Source organism: Stegostoma tigrinum, chromosome 18, assembly GCF_030684315.1.
Source record: "Stegostoma tigrinum isolate sSteTig4 chromosome 18, sSteTig4.hap1, whole genome shotgun sequence".
Classification (NCBI taxonomy): Eukaryota; Metazoa; Chordata; class Chondrichthyes; order Orectolobiformes; family Stegostomatidae; genus Stegostoma; species Stegostoma tigrinum.
The window spans coordinates 5861398-5886227 of record NC_081371.1 but is presented as its reverse complement, the minus strand read 5'-3'; the positions used below and the strand labels follow the sequence as shown (position 1 = coordinate 5886227).

At 42.5% G+C, this 24830-nt stretch overlaps 1 protein-coding gene across 2 annotated transcripts in view; it reads right to left on the bottom strand.

Annotated features, from left to right (window-relative positions):
- si:ch211-1e14.1 (UPF0606 protein KIAA1549) overlaps window positions 1–24830 on the bottom strand; it is a 200247-nt gene that overhangs the window by 97153 nt on the left and 78264 nt on the right. For both annotated transcript variants that reach the window (XM_048549365.2, XM_048549367.2), the window contains exons 2-3: window positions 11134–13452; window positions 1989–2080 (exon numbers count right to left, since the gene is read on the bottom strand). In XM_048549365.2, coding sequence (XP_048405322.1) covers window positions 1989–2080; window positions 11134–13452 — 2411 coding nt within the window. The remainder of the gene's footprint in view (window positions 1–1988; window positions 2081–11133; window positions 13453–24830) is intronic.

The following is a 24830-nucleotide window of genomic DNA, read 5'->3' as shown; positions in this document are numbered from 1 at the left end:
AAGAAGGAAATCAGAAGAGCAAAAAGTAGGTATGAGATGGATCTGGCAGATAAGCTTAAAAATAATCCCAATAAGTTCAATAGCTATATGAAGAGTACTAGAGAGAGAATAGGTCCCCTTAAAGATCAGCATGGCGTTCTACGCGTGGAGCCACAGGAGATGGGGGAGAATTTTAATGAATGTTTCTCTTCAGATTTTAACTGAGGAGAGAGTCATGGATGCTAAGAAAATAAGGGAAACAAGTGGGGATGTTTTGGACTGCATGCATATTACCAGAAAGTAGGTGTTTGCAACCTTAAAGTGCATTAAGGTGAATAAATCCCCTGCAACTGATCAAGTCTATCCTCAGATGTTGTGGGAGTCTAGGGAAGAAATCGCAGAGGCCCTTTAAGTGATTTTTGCTTCATTTTTAGCCACTGGTGAAGTTCCAGAAGACTGGAGGGTGGCAAATATCATTCCATTGTTTAAGAAAGGTAGCAAAGACAAGCCAGAAACTACATGGCAGTGAACCTGACATCAGCGATAGGAAAGCTATTGGAGAGGATGCTGAGGCACAGGATCAACCTTTGGATGGTCAAAGTTTGATAAGGGGCAGTCAGCATGGATTTGCGCAGGAAGTCAAGTGGGACAAATCTTTTAGAGTTTTTCGAAGATGTAACCAAGAGGACAGATGAGGGTAGGGATGCAGTTGTTGTCTTTATGGATGTTAGTAATGCTCTTGACAAGGTCCTGCTTGGCAGGCTAATCATGAAAGTTAGGTTGTATGGGATCCAGGAAGAACTACCTAACTGGATTCAAAATTGGCTTGATGGTAAGAAGCAGAGGGTAATAGTGAAAGGCTATTTTTTCGACTGGAAGCCTGTGACTAGTGATGGGCCACAGAGGTCAGTGCTAGAACCTTTGTTATTTGTTATTTACATAAATTATTTGGATGAGAATGTAAAAGGCATGATTTGTAAGTTTGCGAATGATACAATACTAGAAGGTTACATTGGTAGTGAAGATTACCGAAAATTACAGAGGGATCTTCATCGGATGGGTAAATGGGTTGAGGACTGGCAAATGCATTCAATACAGATAAGTGCAAGGTGTTGCATTTTGGAAAGTCAACCAAGATAAGACTTGTACAGTAAATGATAAGGGCCTGATCAGTGGTGCAAAACGGAGGGACCTAGGAGTACAAGCACACAGCTGAAAGTGGTGTCACAGGTAGACAGGGTGGTGAAGAGGGCATTTATCATGCTGGCCTTCATTGGTTGAGGCTTTCTGTATAGGAGTTGGGACGTTATGTTACAGTCGTATAAATCATTGGTGAGGCCGCATTTGGAGTATTGTGAACAGGTTTGGTTGCCCTGTTATGGGAAAGATATAGTTAAACTGGAAATTGTGTAAAGATTTATGAGGATGTCACCAGGATTAGTAGGCTTGAATTGTAGGGAAAGTTCAGTCAGGATAGGACTTCATTCTTTGGAATGTAGGAGAATGAGGGGTGACCTTATTGAGGTGTATAAACTCATAAAGGGACATAGATAGGATGAATGCATTTAGTCTTTTTCCCCAGGGATGGGGAATTGAAAGCTAGAAGGCAAAGGTTTAAGGTGAGTGGGGAAAGATTTAGGAAGGACCTGAGGGGCGACTTCTTCATGCAGAAAGTGGTGCATATATGGAATGGCAGAGAAAGTTGTTGAGGCAGGTTAATACCAACATTTAAAAAGCATTTGGATAGGAACATGGGGGAGGTTTTAGAGGATATGGACCAAATGTGGGCAATTGGAACTAGCTGAGTGGGCACCAGTGTCAGCATGGACCAATGTGGGCAAAGGGTCTGTTTGTTTCCATGCCGTGTTACTCTATGTCTCTATTTGAGCAATAGATCACAGGACGTTATTGCAGTTTACTTCAGTGTACAATATAGTTCAAACAATGAACCTGAACTCTAAACTCATATTGTACTAATAATTCCTCAGGTCTAGGCATATTGTGGTTACCTGAAGTTCCACATGTCGTTTGAAATGTTGACTCAGTACATCCTTAATTGACTGGACCAGATCCTGCAGTGTCATCAGCTTGTTAGAGAGCACTGTAGAATAAAATATATGCATTAAACTATCACTTTTCCATTCAACAACGTTCTGTATTTCCACTGCAGATGTTACAAATGAATGGATAAGATTGGACTGATTTTCTTTGCTTTGCCTCAAGTCCACAACTCAAACCAAAAAGTTAGAAAGCTAATCCTCAAAATAAACAATGATAATAACTCCACAAAATGAAGCATGAAATTAGTAGAGAGACAAGAGAAAACCAATACATTACTATTCAGTAAATAATTTTTTGGCATCTGCAGCACTTTCACAGGAAATTATTTCCTAAATAGTATATGATTAACTTACTCAAACGCACCCACATGAACTGAAATCAGAATGTAGATACACACCATCTAAACCTAGATATTCATCTCAACTATGGCTCCAGTGCTTCATTTAAACACTTCTGACAATGATATAACAACGCAAAAATGTAATCCAATTGAATTGTTGGAATAGCAAGTTTTGTTTCTTTGTTGTACTGACAAAAATCACACTATCACATTGCAAGATAATAAAATGTGAGGCTGGATGAACACAGCAGGCCAAGCAGCATCTCAGGAGCACAAAAGCTGACGTTTCGGGCCTAGATCCTTCATCAGAGAGGGGGGTGGGGAGAGGGAACTGGAATAAATAGGGAGAGAGGGGGAGGTAGACCGAAGATGGAGAGTAAAGAAGATAGGTGGAGAGAGTATAGGTGGGGAGGTAGGGAGGGGATAGGTCAGTCCAGGGAAGACGGACAGGTCAAGGAGGTGGGATGAGGTTAGTAGGTAGATGGGGGTGCGGCTTGGGGTGGGAGGAAGGGATGGGTGAGAGGAAGAACCGGTTAGGGAGGCAGAGACAGGTTGGACTGGTTTTGGGATGCAGTGGGTGGGGGGGGGGGAAGAGCTGGGCTGGTTGTGTGGTGTAGTGGGGGGAGGGGACGAACTGGGCTGGTTTTGGGTGCGGTGGGGGAAAGGGAGATTTTGAAACTGGTGAAGTTCACATTGATACCATTAGGCTGCAGGGTTCCCAGGCGGAATATGAGTTGCTGTTCCTGCAACCTTCGGGTGGCATCATTGTGGCACTGCAGGAGGCCCATGATGGACATGTCATCTAGAGAATGGGAGGGGGAGTGGAAATGGTTTGCGACTGGGAGGTGCAGTTGTTTGTTGCGAACTGAGCGGAGGTGTTCTGCAAAGCGGTCTCCAAGCCTCCGCTTGGTTTCCCCAATGTAGAGGAAGCCGCACCGGGTACAGTGGATGCAGTATACCACATTGGCAGATGTGCAGGTGAACCTCTGCTTAATGTGGAATGTCATCTTGGGGCCTGGGATAGGGGTGAGGGTGGAGGCGTGGGGGCAAGTGTAGCATTTCCTGCGGTTGCAGGGGAAGGTGCCGGGTGTGGTGGGGTTGGAGGGCAGTGTGGAGCGAACAAGGGAGTCACGGAGAGAATGGTCTCTCCGGAAAGCAGAACAGGGGTGGGGATGGAAAAATGTCTTGGGTGGTGGGGTCGGATGGTAAATGGCGAAAGTGTCGGAGGATGATGCATTGTATCCGGAGGTTGGTAGGGTGGTGTGTGAGAACGAGGGGGATCCTCTTAGGGCGGTTGTGGCGGGGTGTGAGGGATGTGTTGCGGGAAATACAGGAGACGCGGTCAAGGGAAAGTTGCGGTCCTGGAAGAACTTGGACATCTGGGATGTGCGGGAGTGGAATGTCTTATCGTGGGAGCAGATGCGGCGGAGGCGGAGGAATTGGGAATAGGGGATGGACTTTTTGCAGGAGGGTGGGTGGGAGGAGGTGTATTCTAGGTGGCTGTTTTCCCCCCACAGTGATCGAGAACGCCCTTGACCGCGTCTCCCGTATTTCCCGCAACACATCCCTCACACCCCGCCCCCGCCACAACCGCCCTAAGAGGATCCCCCTCGTTCTCACACAACACCCTACCAACCTCCGGATACAACGCATCATCCTCCGACACTTCCGCCATTTACAATCCGACCCCACCACCCAAGACATTTTCCATCCCCACCCCTGTTCTGCTTTCCGGAGAGACCATTCTCTCCATGACTCCCTTGTTCGCTCCACACTGCCCTCCAACCCCACCACACCCGGCACCTTCCCCTGCAACCGCAGGAAATGCTACACTTGCTCCCTCACCCCTACCCCAGGCCCCAAGATGACATTCTACATTAAGCAGAGGTTCACCTGCACATCTGCCAATGTGGTATACTGCATCCACTGTACCCGGTGCGGCTTCCTCTACATTGGGGAAACCAAGCGGAGGCTTGGAGACCGCTTTGCAGAACACCTCCGCTCAGTTCGTAACAAACAACTGCACCTCCCATTCGCAAACCATTTCCACTCCCCCTCCCATTCTCTAGATGACATGTCCATCATGGGCCTCCTGCACTGCCACAATGATGCCACCCGAAGGTTGCAGGAACAGCAACTCATATTCTGCCTGGGAACCCTGCAGCCTAATGGTATCAATGTGGACTTCACCAGTTTCAAAGTCTCCCCTCCACCCACTGCATCCCAAAACCAGTCCAACCTGTCTCTGCCTCCCTAACCGGTTGGTCCTCTCACCCATCCCTTCCTCCCACCCCAAGCCGCACCCCCAGCTACCTACTAACCTCATCCCACCTCCTTGACCTGTCCGTCTTCCCTGGACTGACCTATCCCCTCCCTACCTCCCCACCTATACTCTCTCCACCTATCTTCTTTACTCTCCATCTTCGGTCTACCTCCCCCTCTCTCCCTATTTATTCCAGTTCCCTCTCCCCATCCCCCTCTCTGATGAAGGGTCTAGGCCCGAAACGTCAGCTTTTGTGCTCCTGAGATGCTGCTTGGCCTGCTGTGTTCATCCAGCCTCACATTTTATTATCTTGGAATTCTCCAGCATCTGCAGTTCCCATTATCTCTGACACTATCACATTGCAGGTCGCTTTACCATCTCGTAAGATTATCCTGAAAACTGTCTGTAAGAACTTCAGAAAGGGCTTCCAAACATGACAGCTGAGATCATAAATGGAGCTGCGAGTGTAAATCTGGGGTTCAGAGATAACCATTGCTGACTCCCACTTCCATGCTTCCTCAGTGGCTTTCTTCTGCCTGTCCCACTTCTCATTGAGAAGTCACAATAATGTTCAAACTTGAAATGGTGTCACAATGGGAAATGATTTGGAAAGCACAGACTTAGAAATTCACAAACTTTATCTGGGAGGAAACATCTTTCACACAAGATATACATGTACCAGGAAGGTTACCTTACACATCCAATTTCGCTGACCTAGGATGTGTTTAAATTTGTCCAGCAAAACATTTAGCTGCATTTTAAATGATCTTTCAAAAGTTGCTTTGCTTCATCATAGTAAATGATGTGGCTCAAAACATTGTTCTGAAATAATAATTTGCAGCTTTGCCACTTTATATCAGTCCACTGTCAACTTGGTCCACGCTCCTGAATCGGGTTTTAGGTACAAGCTCAACTCCATTAGAACACAGTCAAAGGACACCACATCCATTCTAGGACAAGCCAAACAGAGACACGCACGAGAATTCCTAGAAGCATGGCATTCCAACCGGAATTCCATCAACAAACACATTGGCTCCAAATCAATCTGAGAGAAAGAACAGGAAATGGCATCACCAACTCAAGGAAACCTAAACAGATAAATAGAAAGCGGGACATAACACCAGCGCTTCATCGAAGGCTCACTGATGATGTTACCTAGAATGGTGATGAAACGTCTGAAAAACTAACCTCCCGGCTCAGTGAGCAAACGCTCATCCAGAAACTCAACCTGAGCTACAAATCTTCTCAAAACTCGCTAAGATTAGACACTGTAGTGCCATAAATCTGTTCCTGTTATTTTCAGTGGACTGTTAACATTGGTTAACAATACATTTTCCAAATAGAGATAGTAACTTTCTTGGCTCTGAAGACAAAAAAGAGAATTCCTACCTTTGTTGGATGGCTGATTATGTGACTACAAAAGAAGAAATCAAAGTAATGTTTAGACAGAATGGGTGGAACTGTCCCAGTCAGGAAGATGAAGCTTTATGTGCCCAAGCCTAAATGACACTAGGTCAGAATCCTAACATCATACCACCCTCTGCCAGATTTCACCTGAGCTGTACTGAAAACAGAGAATCCCTATATCACTGTTGGATAAGTGATTAAGATATTTGAAATAGATTTACCTGAATTCAAAGCCCAGACTGTATTTCCAACACATCAACAACTGGACACAGAGCTTCTTCAGCAAAACTAAAGATCTGCAGAGTTTTAGATCAATGGAACAAATAGCAACAGCCATAGCCAAGTCAGAGGCTACTGAATAAAATAGTTTTTTCTCTCAGAGGGTGCTACCATTGCTTTGCAGGTGATTGCTAACTTCCCCGAAGTTATTTAACCTGTCTGGTATTTGACTTATGTTTAGCTGTACTCCTCCTCGCAGTCAGATTTGAAAGCATGGGAGCAGTTTCTATTGCTCAACCATGCAAATCTGAAGAACAGCAAAAGGACCAGCAGCACTTAACACTAACAGCACTGACAACTTTCTCCTCCGCCAAATGCATTGTTCATTTCCTCTGCACAATGAAAATGAGCACCAGCAAGGAGGCAACAACAGCCCAACACAGGGATCCACAGAAACAGGAGCAACACTCTCAACTTGTTGAAGTGTCAGTATCTCACAACTGACAGCTGTAGCCTCCAGAAAGATCTGCTTCTCAATGGAGCACACGGGTGTGCACTTTCAATGGATGATAAGATGGTTGTCAAAAGAGGCTAGTTCTCGACCCTACCCATTACAATGCTCAGATTTCTACCTCTCACACGCCGTGTGCTTCCATCTGCAAGGGAAATGTGAGTGTTAACGTTGGCTTATTGTCCTTTCCTTCCCTTTCATACATACGTGGAGAGTGACTGAGGTGAGGGTGCAAGATGGCAAAAAGCTGAATGAGTGATGGCTGCTCTTAGGAAAATGAGAAGTGAGAGCAGAATAACTGCAGCTGCAAGGCATGTTATCCTGAGGAATTCTTGTGGGACTGTATCGGAAAGCACATCCACCTCCCCCGTCTCCCTATTTATTTCAGAATCACCTTCCCCTCCCCCATTTCTGAAGAAAGGTCTCGACCCAAAACGTCAAACTTTCCCACTCCTCTGATACTGCTTGGCCTGCTGTTATGCTTAATGGCAGTCTCACCTACTGGTACAAGCCCTTATGGATATGAATTGTAGCATACTTCTGAGAGTCCTGGCCTAAACACAATTGTAAGTTAGTATGACTCATGTCAAGCTTTGTGAAGGAAAAACATTTTACTACTTGTTTAAACTCCCCATAAGATGAACTGACCCATCGGGCTTCAAATCGGTATGGCCAGTGTTGCCCATTCAGCAAACTGGACTCGTATTATGATTCCTTCACTTTCCAATCTTCTAGGTTCTGCTTCTTTTGCTCATAAGGCAAACGGCACTAAGCAGGCCTTGCAGAATCGCAGATTTGCAATTCCTGGCCAACATGCAAAGTTGCTTTAGCTCCTCTCATAGTCACAAGACCTTGCTGGAAAACTTCAAATATTTAACTAGAACTTTACTGAGGCAGCCATTTTCTAATTGGAAAAATGTTGAGTCAATCCAGATGAATCTCTTGCAAACAATTTCATCCCAACGAACTTTGGCCCAAGCCTTCTACTACACTTGCTGGTAACCAAGCCAGCTGCCTTTCACAAGACTGGAATTGATGTTGTACCCTTAATCTGCAAAAGTTCTACAGTGTAGGGTCTCAGCATAGCTGAAGTTTTGCACAAATCTGAGGGCTCGAGTCCAAAACAAATTTTGTCAAAAACTGGTTCTGTGATCACTGGTTTGGCCGTACTGGTATCCAACTCCATTTTAACCAGATGGCCATTTAACCAAATGTTTATCTTGATTGGTTCTGATTTGGATGTTGCCAAGCAATTTAACTGTTCCAAACCAGATGCAAGTGGAGTTTCCAGGATATGAACTCTTCTGGATGCCCTCCTGGATACAGGCCTATGAATTATCTTACTCCATTTAATTCCAGAAGGACTCTGTTCCTGTCCAAAATCTGTATACTAACAAAAATTACAATGTTTCATCAGTCAGGATTCTCAAGAAAATTGTAATCATTTGGCTGAGACTGGGCTTAGTTTTGAGATTTTGCTGTGGGCCGATCTAGAATTACTCTTACCAGGAATTTTCCTGAGTGAGGCTCTGCAGTTGCCTGAACTCAAGTGCTGCTTGCCAAGCTCCAGCAGACTGGTGAGGATGTCCACACCCACTGGAATACCTTGCAACTCATGTGCTTCACTTGCGCATTTTCCAATGATAAAGCCGGTTTCAGCACTTGTTTGAAGTCTAGTTGAGCTTCAGCCAGTCAGTGCTTTTGGGTAGTCGCGTCATTAATCCTGAATATTAGACAGTCTCGAAGAATCTCACGAAGGTTTAAAGCAAATTCACAGGCTTCTACCAGTCACCTTAACCTAGTCAAAAACCTGGTTCTTGAACTGCCGAATAAAAACAATAATGTCTCAGAGTTACATAGAATACTATGTAAGATTTCACCCACCAAACTTGCATAGGGCCAGCCCTCCATTGCACTGGAAGAAGGTCATAAGTGGCTCACCAGGCTAGTACTGGGGCATGGTGATTTTACCTTGAGAAATATTTGAGCAGGTTGGGCATATACTTCCTGGAGTTGGAAGAATGGGAGGAGATCTTATTGATCCATGAAATTCTGAGGTGTTTAACAGACAGGATGTTCATCTCATAAAAGGAATCTAGAACTAGGGGGGCACTATTTATATCAAAGGAAGAGGTCTCCAACTTAACAGAGAGATGAGGAGTAGTTTCTCCTCCCACAAGATCTGTCTCCTTGTGAATAAGGCCGGTTAGGTTATTGAATATTTCAAGGCTAAGTCAAACACACCTTTGACTGATGAGGGAGTTGTCCAGAATGAAAATGGGCAACAACAAGATCAGCCTTTAACTTACTGAACTGGTGCAACAGGCCTGAAGAATTGGGTGGCCTGCTCCTCTGATATTTACGTTCTTATTCCCTAACATCTCTTATGATTTAAAGTTAACCTGAGTCTCTTATAATGATAGCTGCAGTAGATGCTGGGTATCTGTGGGATATTAATCCAACCTGGAAAACAATAACACATGCAAACGAGAAAGACAGTGAGCAAAAGTGGTCTGCAAACCAGGGAACAAAAGTGGCACAAATGCAAGCTTATCCTGAAGCAATATCAGGCACAGGCCCACTGCAGAGGATTGAGAGAGGAATCAGGATGGCAGTTACCGTTAGGACAGCCTCCTTTTCCTTTAGACTGTTGTTTTTATTGCCCCATTCTAATCGTTTGATGTGCTCAGGAGATCCACTATGGCATGGCAATTTGTGCTGCATTTGTTACAGAAGAAAACAGTTGACTGAGGTGGTGTTCGATACATTGACTTCTACTTTCTCTAGGCCTTCTTCTCAGGTAAGTGAGCTTTTTGTTTTGCTTGCCCATTCCAAACAGTCAGACTCCAGGGATCACACTCCAAGTTTCAAGCATCTATTGAAGCTGATATATTATGATGGGTCAGCACGTTAACAGTTGGGATGTTACCTGACTTGAGCAGTGTTTGACCAGTGGGGCACATCGCTCCCCGCTCCCCCCAACCCTATGCCAATCAAGTTGGGGTAATTGGATATAACTGCTTTTTCTAATGCTGAGTTAGACTGTGCAATAATTTCATTAATAATCTCTATAAAGTAGTGGAAAACTGTTGCTACTGAATTGTAAGTCAGAGTTCAGTTGATGCTCATGAAATTCTCAGATTTAATACAATCCAAAGATGTCGTCTTTAGAAAAAGATGCCCAAATCAGGCTAGAAGCAGAAATGATAAAGTATCATAGAAATTCTGTGGGCAGAAGGAAAACCTTATCACTGGAAAGCAACAGAATCCATTCAGTTTATAAAGTATAAAACACAAAAGACATTTGCATCAAGTCAACACAAAGAGTAGGTTGGACAGCACATAGAAAGATTCTGTGCTGTGGAACCGAAGAAATCTCACAAGCACAAGTATTACCCAGCTATTAAAACAAAACTACAGTGACTTTAAAACTACAGGTCATTTCCTGATCTACAGAAGTCAGACACATAAACAGAACAACACAAAGTCAAATGGCTACTCAGCAAAGAAATACAATATACAATGGGCGGGTGCTGGAAATCTGAAATAAGCTCAAAGTGCTAGAGAAACTTATCAGGTCTGGCAGTGGAGCATTTAAACAAAGTGAGCATTTTCATTTACAATTTCACCCACAAAAGTACTGAAAATATAATTAGAATGAAATTCCTGCATAACCATCTGATATGGCTAATATATCTCGTAGTCTATATAAACTGAGCCCATTCAATCCTTCATATGCCATACAGAAATTAAATTTTAAATATGATACAAGTGCAATTCGTACTTTTAATCAGAACCCTATGTAGCTTTGAAATATTATCATGCTGCAGAGAGTGGCATGAATGAGCCGAGTCCTAAAATATAGATCTAAGAAGGGTGATTACAAACTATGCTCTAATGAGTGTCTTTTGGCAAATTTGTCAGAACATCTATATTGTGCAAGATCATTTTTTTTTGCCTATTGGAGTAGATGGAAAATTTCTAAACCAAAGCAATTGGTTCAAAAAGCAACACTACTGTTGATCAAGGTTATTGTTAACTTAGTCAAGATACAACAATTCAAAACAATTTGGAGTTCTTTAAAATATAATTTTAACCATTACCTGCTTAGTGAATGATGTGCTTTCATGCAGTTTACAGTAAATGTTTGGTTACTAGGATAAATAATGTACCTTTTTACATGGATACAAGTCTTTGTGCAAAACTGAATTCAACATTCTCTCTGAAACTCTACTTTGCAATTATACCTGCTTTACATTGACTAAGCAACTTAACTCAAGATGAACAAAGCCTCTTCAACTAGGTTTAACAGCACATTCAAATTTGAAGTATCAAACTGAAATACCCACTCACCTGCTGTCACTAGGTAGGAATTAGGATCACTGACTTCACACACAAAATTTTGAGCTGTTGAAGAAACTACTGTTCTGGTTGTTGTGGGGTAAGTGGGTTTCGAAGCTGTACCGCTGACAGCCTTTGTTGTACTGCTATCATAAGGGGTAGCTGTGGGATCATCTATTTGGATTTTGGTGATTGGTACACTCAAAATTGTCATAGGAGTTGGATCTGAAGAGTTTTCAACTGGTGGGGAAGATGGCATCAGTAGGAATGAAGTGGCAATCCAAACAGTCTCTGCAGGTGATGGCAAAATATCGGGAAAAATATGCAGTAGGGTTGAAGTGGAAGAATAGGGCAGATCAACTGTGGGGCTTAGAGTAAGCCCAGTGTCTGCGGTGATTGCAACTGTGGAAGCCAGAAAATGTGAACTGGTTAGAGTGCTGCTCTCTGTGAGACTTGATTCAAAAATAGATGGCGTTAATGTGGGTTGTATTACTTCAACTGAAGGTGACAGTGGCTCAAGAGAAGGTGTCATTTCTAAAATATTATGAGAGTTGGCACTGTTGAATGAAGATTCAGAGTCTACGGCATCATTCGTATGGTTAGCAGATGTTGCCAATATATTCAATGTTGTGGGTTCTGGCTTTAGAAAAGAAGATTCCAAATTTGAAGAACTCAACAAATTTTCTAGATACATTGTCTCAAACACAGAAAAACTTTTTAGCTGTGATTCAGATGCATTTGAGTATTCTGTCACTGGAACAGCACTCGTTTCTGTTGAGAAAGCATTTATTAATGAAGAAACCAAATCCAGGGATGGTTCTAGGATGCTGGTCAGTTCAAAGGATTGATTCGCTAAGAAACCTGGTAAGTGCATAGTCACTGTTGAGGGGTAACTTGCATTTTCGTTCTGAGATAAAGTTGATTTCAGATACTCGTTAGCTACATTGAATTCATCAACTGTAGGTGCAAATGCCAGGGTTTCTTCCATCAGCAGTGAAGGACTAATTGTGCTAATATCAAAATTATTCTCAAAAGATGAATATAATATTTGATTTACTGGATAGATAGTTGTAGGGCTATTACTGTTCAACGTTAAAACTGTCAGTGATGGCACAAACGAAATTCTTATTTTTGATGGAACTGTTGAAACAGGTCCAGTTAGGAAGTGGGTATCGAGGGCTTCAGATTCTAGCAGTTCTGAATCAAATGAATCAAAGACCAAACTGGATGACAGAACAAATGCAGCTGCGTTTGACAAATTGAAAGGCAGAATTTCGAGATTATCACCAGATCCAAAGTCATTAATCAATGACTGTGAGAGAAGTAAGCTAGATGGAGAAAGTAAAACTCCATGAGGAGACAGGGATGCAAATGCGTGAGTGGAAAGCAATGGCACATTAAACTCAGGCAGTATCATTCCATTCGCTACTGCATTATTGTCAACTAAAGCAGCATCAGCAGATATTGGCAGTTGAGGTAAGTCAGATCTCAAACTTGCTTCAGAAACCAGCTCTGATGTTAAAGTAGCTTTGATTGGAGTTTTAACATGATGAATCAAAGATTCTCCAGTGATTTCAAACTCTCGTTTGCTACTAAGGAATGCAACATTATTTGAGGTTGAAGAAATCGCATTTTCCTGAGTGAAATCTTCTATATGAAGGGAAAAGATGGTCTCCGTTCTATAAGATATATCATCAATGTGACTTAGCAGGTCTGTTTCACTGTACTCCATGTCTAAATTTGCCATTGCTGTACTTATGGCAGGTTGGAAAGCATTGTTGACTGCAACTGAAGAGAATAGAGGAGTTATAGGTTCAAATGACTGTTTGCTTGATGGCAGAATAGAAAGGTCCGAAACTGTTCTAAAGGATAATGGATAATCCAAGACGGAACTTGAAAGATGCAATGAGGTCGAAGGTTCTGAAGATTGCCCGGTGGCACTGTTTCTCGGAAAGCTAAATGCAATTACTGGCGAAGATGATGCTGGTGTAAGCAAATGCAGTGATGCAATTGGCTGGTATTCTTCAGTGCCTGTTGTAACTGATTCTGACAAAAGGGTGACTTGAGAGTTATAAATGGTTAACGATTCTGAGGAATCAGACAACGCAACCTTTCCTGACCAAGTCTGATTTTTTACTTGCGTAAAGGTCTGTTCAGAGTTTAGTTGGATTCCTGCTTTTATGTTCAAACTTGACTGCAAGGCTGATTCCACAGAAGCACTGCTTATTGTGTCTCCCCCATTTTGCTTTAAGGCAGAATCTAGTGTGCCATTAATGTCTGGATTTTGCTTGCGTATCCTAGCCGACACTGCATCAACTGAAAAGTGTTCATCTGTGAGAGAACAGAAAACAACTGTTAAACCTATTTTAAGTTGATATGAAACATGCAACACGCAAAAATACTGGAATGAGCTTGTTTTCATTATTGCTGAAATTATCAGTAGGAAATTTGCACAAAAAGGTCTTGAATGCAAACATTCACTTCCTGCTTTCATGGGATAGTGTACAAATTCAAAAGTGTTAAGTAATTCAAAACATTTGTATGAACAGCAATTCTGAAGTCACAAACATAAATTAAAATAATTGAGCATTTCCAAATTTTGCACAGTTGTGCTGACATAGACCAGCTAGGATCTTCCCTGGTTTCAGGCAAAGGTCTTAGTAGAGTCATGATTGCAAAAATGCAGACCAGCAGGATAGCACAGAGGTCCAAGTACAATCCAAGCATCAGAATCACCTTGTGGGGCTGTCTCAATCAACATCTGCATTAGTTTTAAAGACTTTGTTGCCATTCCCACTGCAATGCAGATGTTATATGTTACATAAGAGAAACATTTACAAAAACCAAAAACAAAAATCAACAATATTCAGACAATCATCGTTACTGAATTTACCCACTTAGGAGTGCTTATAGTAATATTATAGTAAGGAGAAGTGACACTGAACAATTCGGGGAGAAATTCCACATAGCTAAAATGCACAGCTATCACCAATGATGTGAAGCAAAAATATGTTGATTTCACTAAATTTTGTCACTTTTAGTCCAACAATAAGAAGACCATGAAACCTATTCATTATTAAATAAACCCAACTGGTCTTGAACATACAGGACACTAGTTTTACACCAGTACTTCCCAAACCTAAACAAGAAGATTGACTCGCAGTGAACTTCAGGCTCCTTCGGATGTGCAGCAAACACTGACTCTTTTGCCACTACCATTCACTTTTAAAATAACTCTGTTGCACAGATGTTAGGATGGGAAAAAGAATGTCAACCATGAAGAAAACAAGCAAGAAACAAGGCATGCTTCTCAAAAGTATAACATTAGTTTTAAGTATGAGTGATAAGTTTATTGATTAATTGTACCTTGGCTTTCAGTTCATCTACTTGACTAATGTTTTCATTTTATAAAAGCAATCTTAAATTAATAACTCAAATAATATTTTGGAGATTGAGGTTAACAAAAACTTTTAGTTTTGGTGCTTCTTTTAATTTTCCTTCCAGTTTTTCTTCTTATTTATCTGCACTTGAAAGCAGCCTCTTGCTAGGATAGGACTCTACAGTGTCGACAATGCCGGAGTATGACCTGACAGCAAGACGTGTCCATAAGTCATCACCATTTGCTCATGCATTGAAATATAAAGATTTAGACATTTGCACATTTCCTTACATTAAGTATAGCTAATTGTCTTCATTCTTAGCTCAGTAAATCTATACTGACAGCAGAACTTAGCTATCTTGTTGGGATACCTTTAAGCTTTTGAGGCAGGCTACCATACTCTTAATCAAATTCTATAAATACATGCATTTTAGCCATTTTCCAACTGTGCTTTTATAGTCCTTGCCCATTAAATTCACCTCTCAGCATTAAGTAAAGGTTTATACATATTCCAATATCTGGAGGACACATGTGGAACACAGCAACTAGCCCTGCTTGATGTTTGAATGAAAAATTACATACACATTCTGCGTGTTATTAATTCTACAAACATATTATTCAGTTGTCAGATGCAGAGGAGTAGACTTTTCGCTTCTACACAGACTGAAAAATAATTAAGATAAAAGACTTCGCAGATGTCATTTAAGTGATAGTCAAAAAAATACATAATATTTCAAATATTATTTGAAAACTTGACATTTAAAGCTCATTTAGCATCCAAAATAATCTAAAACAATGACAAAGAAGATGATCTTGCATCTGGAAACTACAGTTCATGACTTTGAAATGTGTCAGCACTCCATAATGACATATAGGCTTTGAGAGATAGTCACTGTGGCATGGAGGCAACATCACATGTAGACAGAAATACAAAGCAGAGGCAAATAAATACTTTCATCTCTCAATGCCATATAAATGAGCAAGACTAAGCAATGATGGAGTACACCTGATGAGATCACCTACAATCAGTCAGCATTTGAGATGTTTGAGGAAATCCAGTGTTGCGGATGTAAATAAATTAAAAATGGCTTTGAGCCAAAATTGGAGGATTAAGTTTAGTTGGCTGTTTGCTAATAGAACAACAGCAGGGGAGGAGAACTCTAATCTATTTAAATTAACTTGAAGCAATAAGAATAGTCAGCAACTTAAGAAATACCAGGAAAACACAAAACAGCTGAGTTATTTATTTTAAAAGAACAAAAGACAGGTTTGAGTTATGAATGCACGAAAACCGTAAATTTCAAGGCACTTCAAATACAATGATAAAAACAGTATTTAATAATTTTGAGGAGCCTTTTTTTATACTGAGGTCACAAAATCAAATTTTACATTTGCTGCCTACCAAGCAAACCTTCTTTTTTGTGAGTTGCTATGATAGCAACTACCATCATTCTACAGAGATGCCTGGAGTTAAACAGATAAATATCCAGCAAGTAGATTGCAAACTGTGATACCGAGGCCACCAGGGAGCATCTTGTTAACATCCCAGGTGAGGAGGAATGCTGTATAGACCAGGGGCTGAATCTGGGAATGTTCCAGGCACAGATGGCTTGAGATCACAATGAGCAATGAAGCCACTGGCTGACCAAGTTAAGAGCAGACCTCATCGATGTACCCAGGAGATGCAACAAAAGACAAAGTTAAAATCTCAGAATGTGACTCGGCTCCATCAAACAGAGTCATAGAGTTGTACAGCATGGAAACAAACCTTTTGTCCCAACTCATCCATGCCGAACAGATATCCTAAATTAATCTCATCTCATGTGGCAACATTTGGCCCATATCTGTTTAAACCCTTCCTATTCATCCACTCATCCAGATGTCTTTTAAATGTTGTAATTATGCCGGCATCCACCACTTCCTCTGGCAGCACATTCCATACACACACCACCCAATGTGTGAAAAAGTTGCCCCTTAGGTACCTTTAACATCTTTTCCCCTCTCACCTTAAACCTAAGCCCTGTAGGTTTACACTCCAAAACCCTGTGGAAAAAAGAACTTGGCTGTTCACCCAATTCATGCCCCTCATGATTTTATTAACCTCTGTAAAGGTCACCCCTCAGCCTCTGGCACTCTAGGGAAAATAGCCCCAGCCCATCCAGCTTCTCCCTTAAGCTCAAACCCTCCAAACCTGACAACATCCTTGTAAATCTTTTTTGAACCCTTTCAAGTTCCACATGACTAATGTTAAATGTAAATTCAAACTTAAATGGCATTTTTTTCTATAGTTTGGATTTGTACAAAAAATATCAACATAAAAATATCAACTAAGTATTACAGTATTAGTCTCATTACACAAAATCAAAATACTATTTATTCACGATGTTAGTAAATTTCGCATAATTTCAACATAAGTTCTAAAAACAAGTTAGCCAATTCAAAACTTGGAGAAGAATTGTAGCTTGGGTTGTGGATGGGCTTGGAGGCTTGCTTGCCGAGCTGGTGTGGTTCGTTTGCAGACATTTTGTCATCCTGCTAGGTAATATCGCCAGTGTGCCTCTGGTGAAGCGTTGGTGTTCTGTCCCACCTGTTATTTATATGCCTTGGCTTTCTGGGGAGGTTGGCATTACTTCAGGTTTCGTTTTACAGTGGTCTGTACATCAGGTCCAGTTCAATGTGTTTGTCGATGGAGTTCCAGTTGGAATGCCAGGCCTCCAGGAATTTGCTGGCTTGTCTGTGTTTGGCTTGTGCTATTATGGATGTGTTGTCCCAATAAAATTCATGTCCTTATCTGTACACAGGAAGCCTGCACATATGGACCAGATACTTAATTACTCCAATAAGTACCCCAACACCCATAAACGGAACTGCAAAACATTATTCAAACCGGCCACAATGCACTGCAGCAACCCGGAAATGTGCAAAGCACAACAGGAGCACTTGTACTGAGTTTTTAAAAGGAATGGATATCCAAAAAGCATAATCCGCCATTACAACCACGATACAGCACAACAAGAAGACACAAAACGGCCAGGCACTAGTCACCCTACAGTACATCAGAAATGACCACAAGACTACTCAGACGCTTTGGTTTCAGGGTAGCTCACAAACCAAAAACCACCCTGCAACAGCCACTGAGGAACATAAAAGGACCCTATACCCACAACGAATAAAACTAATGCAATATACAAAATATCATGCAAGGACTGTGAAAAACATTATATTGGCCAGACTGGAAGAAAAATGACAATAATGATACACAAACACCCACTAGCCACCAAGAGACATGATCAAATCTCACTGGTCTTGATACACACAAACAAAGAAGGGCACAAATTCATTGGGTCAACACATCCATAATAGCACAAGCCAAACAGAGGCATGCCAGGGAATTCCTGGAAGCCTGGCATTCCAACTGGAACTCCATCAACAAACACAATGAACTGGACCTGACATACAAACTACTGAAAAACAGAACTGGAAGTATTGCCAACCACCCCAGCAAACCGAAGCATATAAATAACAAGTGGGAGAGAACACTAATGCATCACCAGAGGTGCACTGATATTACCTAGGCGACAAAACGGCTGCAACCAAACACACCAGCTCAGCGAGCAGGTATACGACCTCAAGTTAGCCAGTTTCCTGAGATGTACAAAATAAAGGTGAAGTAGGATCTCATATGTAATATATTGTTAATAAGTCTTTTTTCAGATGGTAAAGCCACTTTTATAATACTGTGTACAATACTGGTCACCCTCCGTAGGAAGGATGTTGTTAAGTTTGACAGCGTGCAGAAAAGATTTACAAAGATGTTGATTGGAGGATCTGAGTTATAGGGAGAGGGTGAATACAGTGGGTCTTTTTCCCTAGGAACATCAGAAGTCGGTGGCGGTGGCAGAGAAGTGTCATGGGGCGCATGAGTAAATAGCAAAGGCCTTTTCCAAGGGTGGATAAAGTCCAAAACTAGAAGGCATTGGTATAAGGTGAGAGGGGAAAGATTTAAAAAAATTGATGGGTAATTTTGACACGCAGAGCTTGTGTCTGGAATGAGCTGGCAGAGAAAGTGGTGCAAGTACAATTACAACATTTAAAAAGCATTTGGATGGGTATCTGAATAGGAAAGGTTTAAAGGGATATGGGCCAAATGCTGGCAAATGCGACAAGGTCAGATTGAGATGTCTGGTTGGCACAGACAAATTGGACAGGATGGTTTACATCTGTGGTGTATATCTATGTTGTATCTAAATTGTGAATTATCTCAAATAATCTAAAAAAAAGATTAATGGAACTAAGCAATATTGGCAAAGTCAGTATTTGTTGCCTGTTCCCAACTGCCTTTCAACAGTAATGCTATGCCAACCTCTTTAGCTGCTGTGGCCAGTATGCTCTAGCTATTTCAAGAGTAATATTCTTAAACAGTAAAATTAAAATATAAAGGCACAATTTACAAATCTAGATCAAGTTGGAAAATATGGCCAAAGCATTTTATGAGTTTATAAGTGATAATGGGAACTGCAGACGCTGGAGAATCCAAGATAATAAAATGTGAGGCTGGATGAACACAGCAGGCCCAGCAGCATCTCAGGAGCACAAAAGCTGACGTTTCGGGCCTAGACCCTTCAGCTCTGATGAAGGGTCTAGGCCCGAAACGTCAGCTTTTGTGCTCCTGAGATGCTGCTGGGCCTACTGTGTTCATCCAGCCTCACATTTTATTATCTTATGAGTTTATAAGTTGTTCGTAAGATAACATAAGGGATACTTAGGTGGGTGTCAGTATTAGCTAGTCCCCAGGCACGATAATATTTCCAAGGAAATTGTATGTAAGCACATTTTCCACAATTATATCAGTAATAGTCTGGAGTGTAATTGCTTACAATATGAAATAATTAAATAATTAAAAATAATTATGTGTAAATAAAAATACAATGCTAAAATACTAGAACTACTGCAGCAGATGGACAGCATTATAAAATTGTTATTCAGGGTATGATATCTAAAGGGACTATCAGCCATTAAAACAGCGATCTCAGGTTTTCTAACAGACAGTACTCAATTGTCAAAAGCAACCGACAGTTAATGATGTAGTTTCCTTATGTTATGTGGTTTAAAATTACACATGAATATCTGGTTACACTACAATGGTGTTATCTTATCAGAGGCACAAACACACTACTTTCTAAGGTATGACAGTGGAATTCTATACACCAGTATAGAAACAGAAGTAGGTAACCACCATCATTATTTCAGAAGTATTATTCTTGAATGTAAAGCATATTTTTTCAACTTGGCTTCTCTTCAAAAGTCTAGGTCTGATCAAAACTACTGAAACCTTCTCATTTAAAATGACAAAATTATGATAATTCACCCCAAAAGCCACAGGCCCATGATCAATCTCTGGACATTAGCATTAGATAAGAAGATTGCTCACAAATTACATCTTTACTGTTCATTCACTTTTCACCATAGATGCATACATGTAGTGTAGATTTAAACAAATCCACAGTTAGTTGAGAGAGGTACTATCACATGCTGCACGCAAGTCCAGACAGTCATGCTTAGTAAATACGTAGGCACTGCTTACTGGGACCAGTATAAACTGAACAGGGTGCTCCTGGGCAGGACTGGAACTGATGGCCTAGGGAGAGTATTTTCTTGTGCACATGGAGGTCTTTACACTAAAATGGCAGGCATTTGGGAACCTATACAGCATTATACACGATAATGTCATTGACTTGTTTGCCAAGCTGGCTTGTTTTCATTCAAACATTGTCACCATGTTAGGTGACATCATCAGTGGAGCCTCCGATGAAGAGATGTTATTCTACTCCGCTTGGAATTTATTCTGTCCGGTCCGTTATGGTGAGTACAGTCATTTTCGGTTTTGTTCTGTATGGATTTGTATATGGGGTCCAATTCTATATGTTTGTTGATTGAAGTATGGGTGGAGAACCATGCCTCCAGGAATTCCCGTGCATGTGTGTTTGGCTTGGGCTTTTATGGTTACCTTGTCCCAGTTAAACTGATGGCCTGCATCATCTGAATGTACTGATATTAACGAGAATTCATTATGCCATTTTGCTGCTACAGAATACATGTTTATGTATTCTGATTGCCAGCTTCCTTCCTGTCTGTCCGATATAATGTTGCTACAACATGCGGAACAAATGTGGTTTACAAAATACCATGCGACAACTGCCACAAACATTACATCAGACAGACAGGAAGGAAACTAGCCATCAAAATACATGAACATCAGCTAGCAGCAAAACAGCACGGCGAACTCTCCTTAATATTCAGGCAATGAAGGCCCATCAATTTTAACTGGGACAAGGAAGCCATAATAATCCAAGCCAAAATCGGTGGCACGGTGGCTCAGTGGTTAACACTGCTGCCTCGCAGCGCCAAGAACTCTGGTTCAATTCCACCCTTGGGCGACTGTGCGCGGAGTTTGCACATTCTCTCCGTGTCTGCGGGGGCTTCCTCCAGGTATTCCAGTTTCCTCCCACAGTCCAGAGATGTGCAGGTTAGGTGGAATGGCCATGCTAAGTCACCCATAATGTTCAGGGATGTGTAGCTTAGGTAGGTAATAGGGGATTGGGTCTGGGCGGGATGCTCCAAGTGTCGGTATGGACTTGTTGAGCTGAAGGGCCTGTTTCCATACTGTAGGGATTTTATGATTCAAACACTGACATACACAGGAATTTCTAGAGGCATGTTTCTCCACCCATAATTAAGTCAAACATATAGAATTGGACCACACATACAAATCCATACAGAACAAAACCAGAAATGACAGTACTCACCTAACGGACCAGACAGGATAAATTCCAAGCGGTGTAAAATAACATCCCTTCATCTGAGGCTCTACTGATGATGTCACCTAGCATGGGGATGAAACGTCTGAACAAAAACAAGCCAGCTCGGCATGCAAGTCAACAACCTCATCCACAACCTGAGCTACAGATCTTTGCCAAAACCTTATAAATTATCCTGGATGTTCCTGACTGCTCAGAAAATTGCAGAACGTGGTAACTCCCCCAGCTAGCTTCATCTAAATTCAACAAGACTTTGAGACCTACTACTTAATGTTTTTGTTTTAAAATTGCAGAACTCAAAATGTAAAAATAGGTAAACAATTCACACACAAACTGAATTAACTCAAGATTTCGCTCATATGATCTGAAGCTTTTATTTTATATTTCAAACCAATTTTCACTATGACGGTGATTTGAAAATAAATGAGAGATGAACTGAACAAAAGAGGGGGCAGGAAGCAAAATAAACAGTGGGCTGAACTTTTACATTTTGAGGTAGCGTTTTGCTAAGATTCATGGTGACTGGATAGCCATATCTCAGAGACATGTTTTTAATGCAATCTTCCCCTCAATAATAATGCATCAGTGCTTTATAGTGCCTTTCTCGTGGAATCAAGTGGCAGGAGAGGTGGAAATATCACAGCTGGCTTCCCAGCGTTGAAACATCTAGTGACAAATTTCAAGCCCAGCTGCACACCACTTCAGTTGCTGCATACCAGGAACTGTCTCTCACATTGCAGTGTTCAACCATCAACATGGAGGGCATCGTCCAGTAACGGTGAAGAGTCCATGTCACCAGGTACAGCTAGATTGGTCGAAGATAGCAGCCAGGTCAGTGCTATAAAACATTGTGCAAAAAGAAATGCACAACAGGACAGGAAGAAGATGCATGATCTCTGTACTCCTCAAAGGGAAGTGCCACCATCTCTGTACTGCTACCTCAGCTTCATAGCATGCACCTGTGATTATATCTCTCCAGAAAAAAAACATCATACACACAAATCATCCTTCTCGTGCTTCAAATTTATATTGGTCCCGCAGGAATTTAAATGCAAGTTTCTCTTCTTTGAGCTAGAGAGGTGAAGACAAATCTTTTTGTGAGATTTACCAAGTATTTCACAACTGGATTTTTGTTGAACAGCAGTGCCAGGGCAATGGCAAGGCATTTCCCACAGTGATAACAAATGAAGAAAGTAGACAAGGGTTGTACTCTTATAACTGCTTGCAGTTAACTATAGTCAGGTATATTAGTGATTATAATTTTACATCCCTTACAAATTAAGAAACAGAAAAGGTCAATACAGCAAGAGAATTTTCCTTTGCCACTACTGTTTCTCCACTTCTACAACAGTTTATGTCGTTTAAACTTGGTTCCACAGATTCTAGAGGTCCTCCGGTTATCATTCCTAAATGTGCAAGTCCAGAGAGTCAGCTTTCAATAACGAAAATGTCAAATTCATTATTAGAGATAACAAGGTATAGAGCTGGGTGAACACAGCAGGCCAAGCAGCATCAAAGGAGCAGGAAAGCTGACATTTCAGATCTGGAAATAGTAGGAACTGCCAACGCTGGAGAATCTGAGATAACACAGTGGGAAGCTGGATGAACACAGCGGGCCAAGCAGCAGAGGCGCAGGAAAGCTTGACGTTTCGGGTTGGGACCCTTCTTCAGAAGTGGGGGAGGGGAAGGAGATTCTGAAATAAATAGGGAGACGGGGGAGGCAGATAGAAGATGCATAAAAGCAGAAGATAGGGTGAGAGGAGACAGGCAGGTCAAAGAGGCGGGGTTAGAGCCAGTGAAGGTGAATGGAGGTGGGGAGTTGGGGGGGCTGAAATAGGTCAGTCCAGGGAGGACGGACAGGTCGGGGGGTGCGATGAGGTTAGTGGGTAGGGCTTGAGGTGGGATGAATGGTTCGGGAAGCAGGGATTAGCTGGGCTGGTTTTGGCATGTGGTTGGGGGAGGGGAGATTTTGAAGCTTGTGAAGTCCACATTGATACCCTTGGACTGCAGAGTTCCCAAGCAAAATATGAGATGCTGTTCCTGCATCTTTTGGTCAGTGTCATCGTGGCAATTCAGGAGGCCCAGGATGGACATGTCGTCCGAGGACTGGGGTTGGGGGGGGGGGGGCGTGGGGGATAGTTGAAATGGTTTGCGACTGGGAGGTGTAGTTGTTTGTTGCGAATAGAGCGTAGGTGTTCCGCAAAGCGGTCCCCAAGCCTCAATTTGGTTTCCCCGATGTAGTCAGGCCACAACGGGAACAGCGGATACAGTATATCACATTGACGGAGTGCAGGTTAACGTCTGTTTGATGTGAAATGTCTTCCTAGGGCCTGGGATCGAGTTTGGGGGGGGGGGGGGTGAGAAGGTATGGGGCAGGTGTAGCACTTGCTTCGGTTGCAGGGAAAAGTGCCAGGGGTGGTGGGGCTGGAGGGGAGTGTGGAGCGGACATGGGAGTCACGGAGAGAGTGGTGTGTGGAAAGTCGCATCATCCTCCAACATTTGCGCCATCTGCAATCCCACCCCACCACCGAAGACATTTACCCCTCCCCACCTTGATCTGCATTCCGGAAGAACCACTCTCTGACTCCCTTGTCCGCTCCACACTTCCCTCCAGCCCCACCACCCCTGGCACTTTTCCTAGCAACCGAAACAAGTGCTACACCTGCCCTTATACCTCACCCTTCACCCCCATCCCAGGCCCTAGGAAGACTTTTCACATCAGACAGATGTTCACCTGCACATCTGCTAATGTGATATACTGTATCCGCTGTTCCCGTTGTGGCCTCCTCTACATTGGGGAAACCAAACGGAGGTTTGAGGTCCGCTCTGTTCGCAACAAACAACTACACCGCCCAATCGCAAACCATTTCAATTTCGAACACCGCTTCCCCACCTCCCCCCCGCCCAAGCCGAGTCCTCGGACGAAATGTCCATCCTGGGGCTCCTGCATTGCCACAATGATGCCCAACAAAAAAAATGCAGGAACAGCATCTCATATTTCGCTTGGAAACCCTGCAGCACAAGGGTATCAACGTGGGCATCACAAGCTTCAAAATCTCCCCTCCCCCGACCACATCCCAAAAAGCAGCCCAGCTTGTCCCCACCTCCCTAACCATTCCTCCCATCTCAGGCCCCACCCCCATCCCCTACCCACTAACCTCATCCCACCCCCTTGACCTGTCCGTCCTCCTTGGACTGACCGGTGCTCCCCAACTCCCCACGTACATTCACGTTCCTTAGCGCTAACCCCGCCTCTTTGACCTGTGTCTCCTCTCACCCTATCTTCTCCTTTGTCCATAATCTATCCGCGTCTCCCTATTTATTTCAGAATCACCTCCCCCTCCCCCATTTCTGAAGAAGGGTCCCGACCTGAAACATCAAGCTTTCCTGCTCCTCTGCTGCGTGGCCTGCTGTGTTTGTCCAGCTTCAAACCGTATTATTTTGGGTTTGGACCCTTCTTCAGAAATTCTGAAGCAAACTAGGTACTACAGCCATATTGCCTTTCTCAGTAC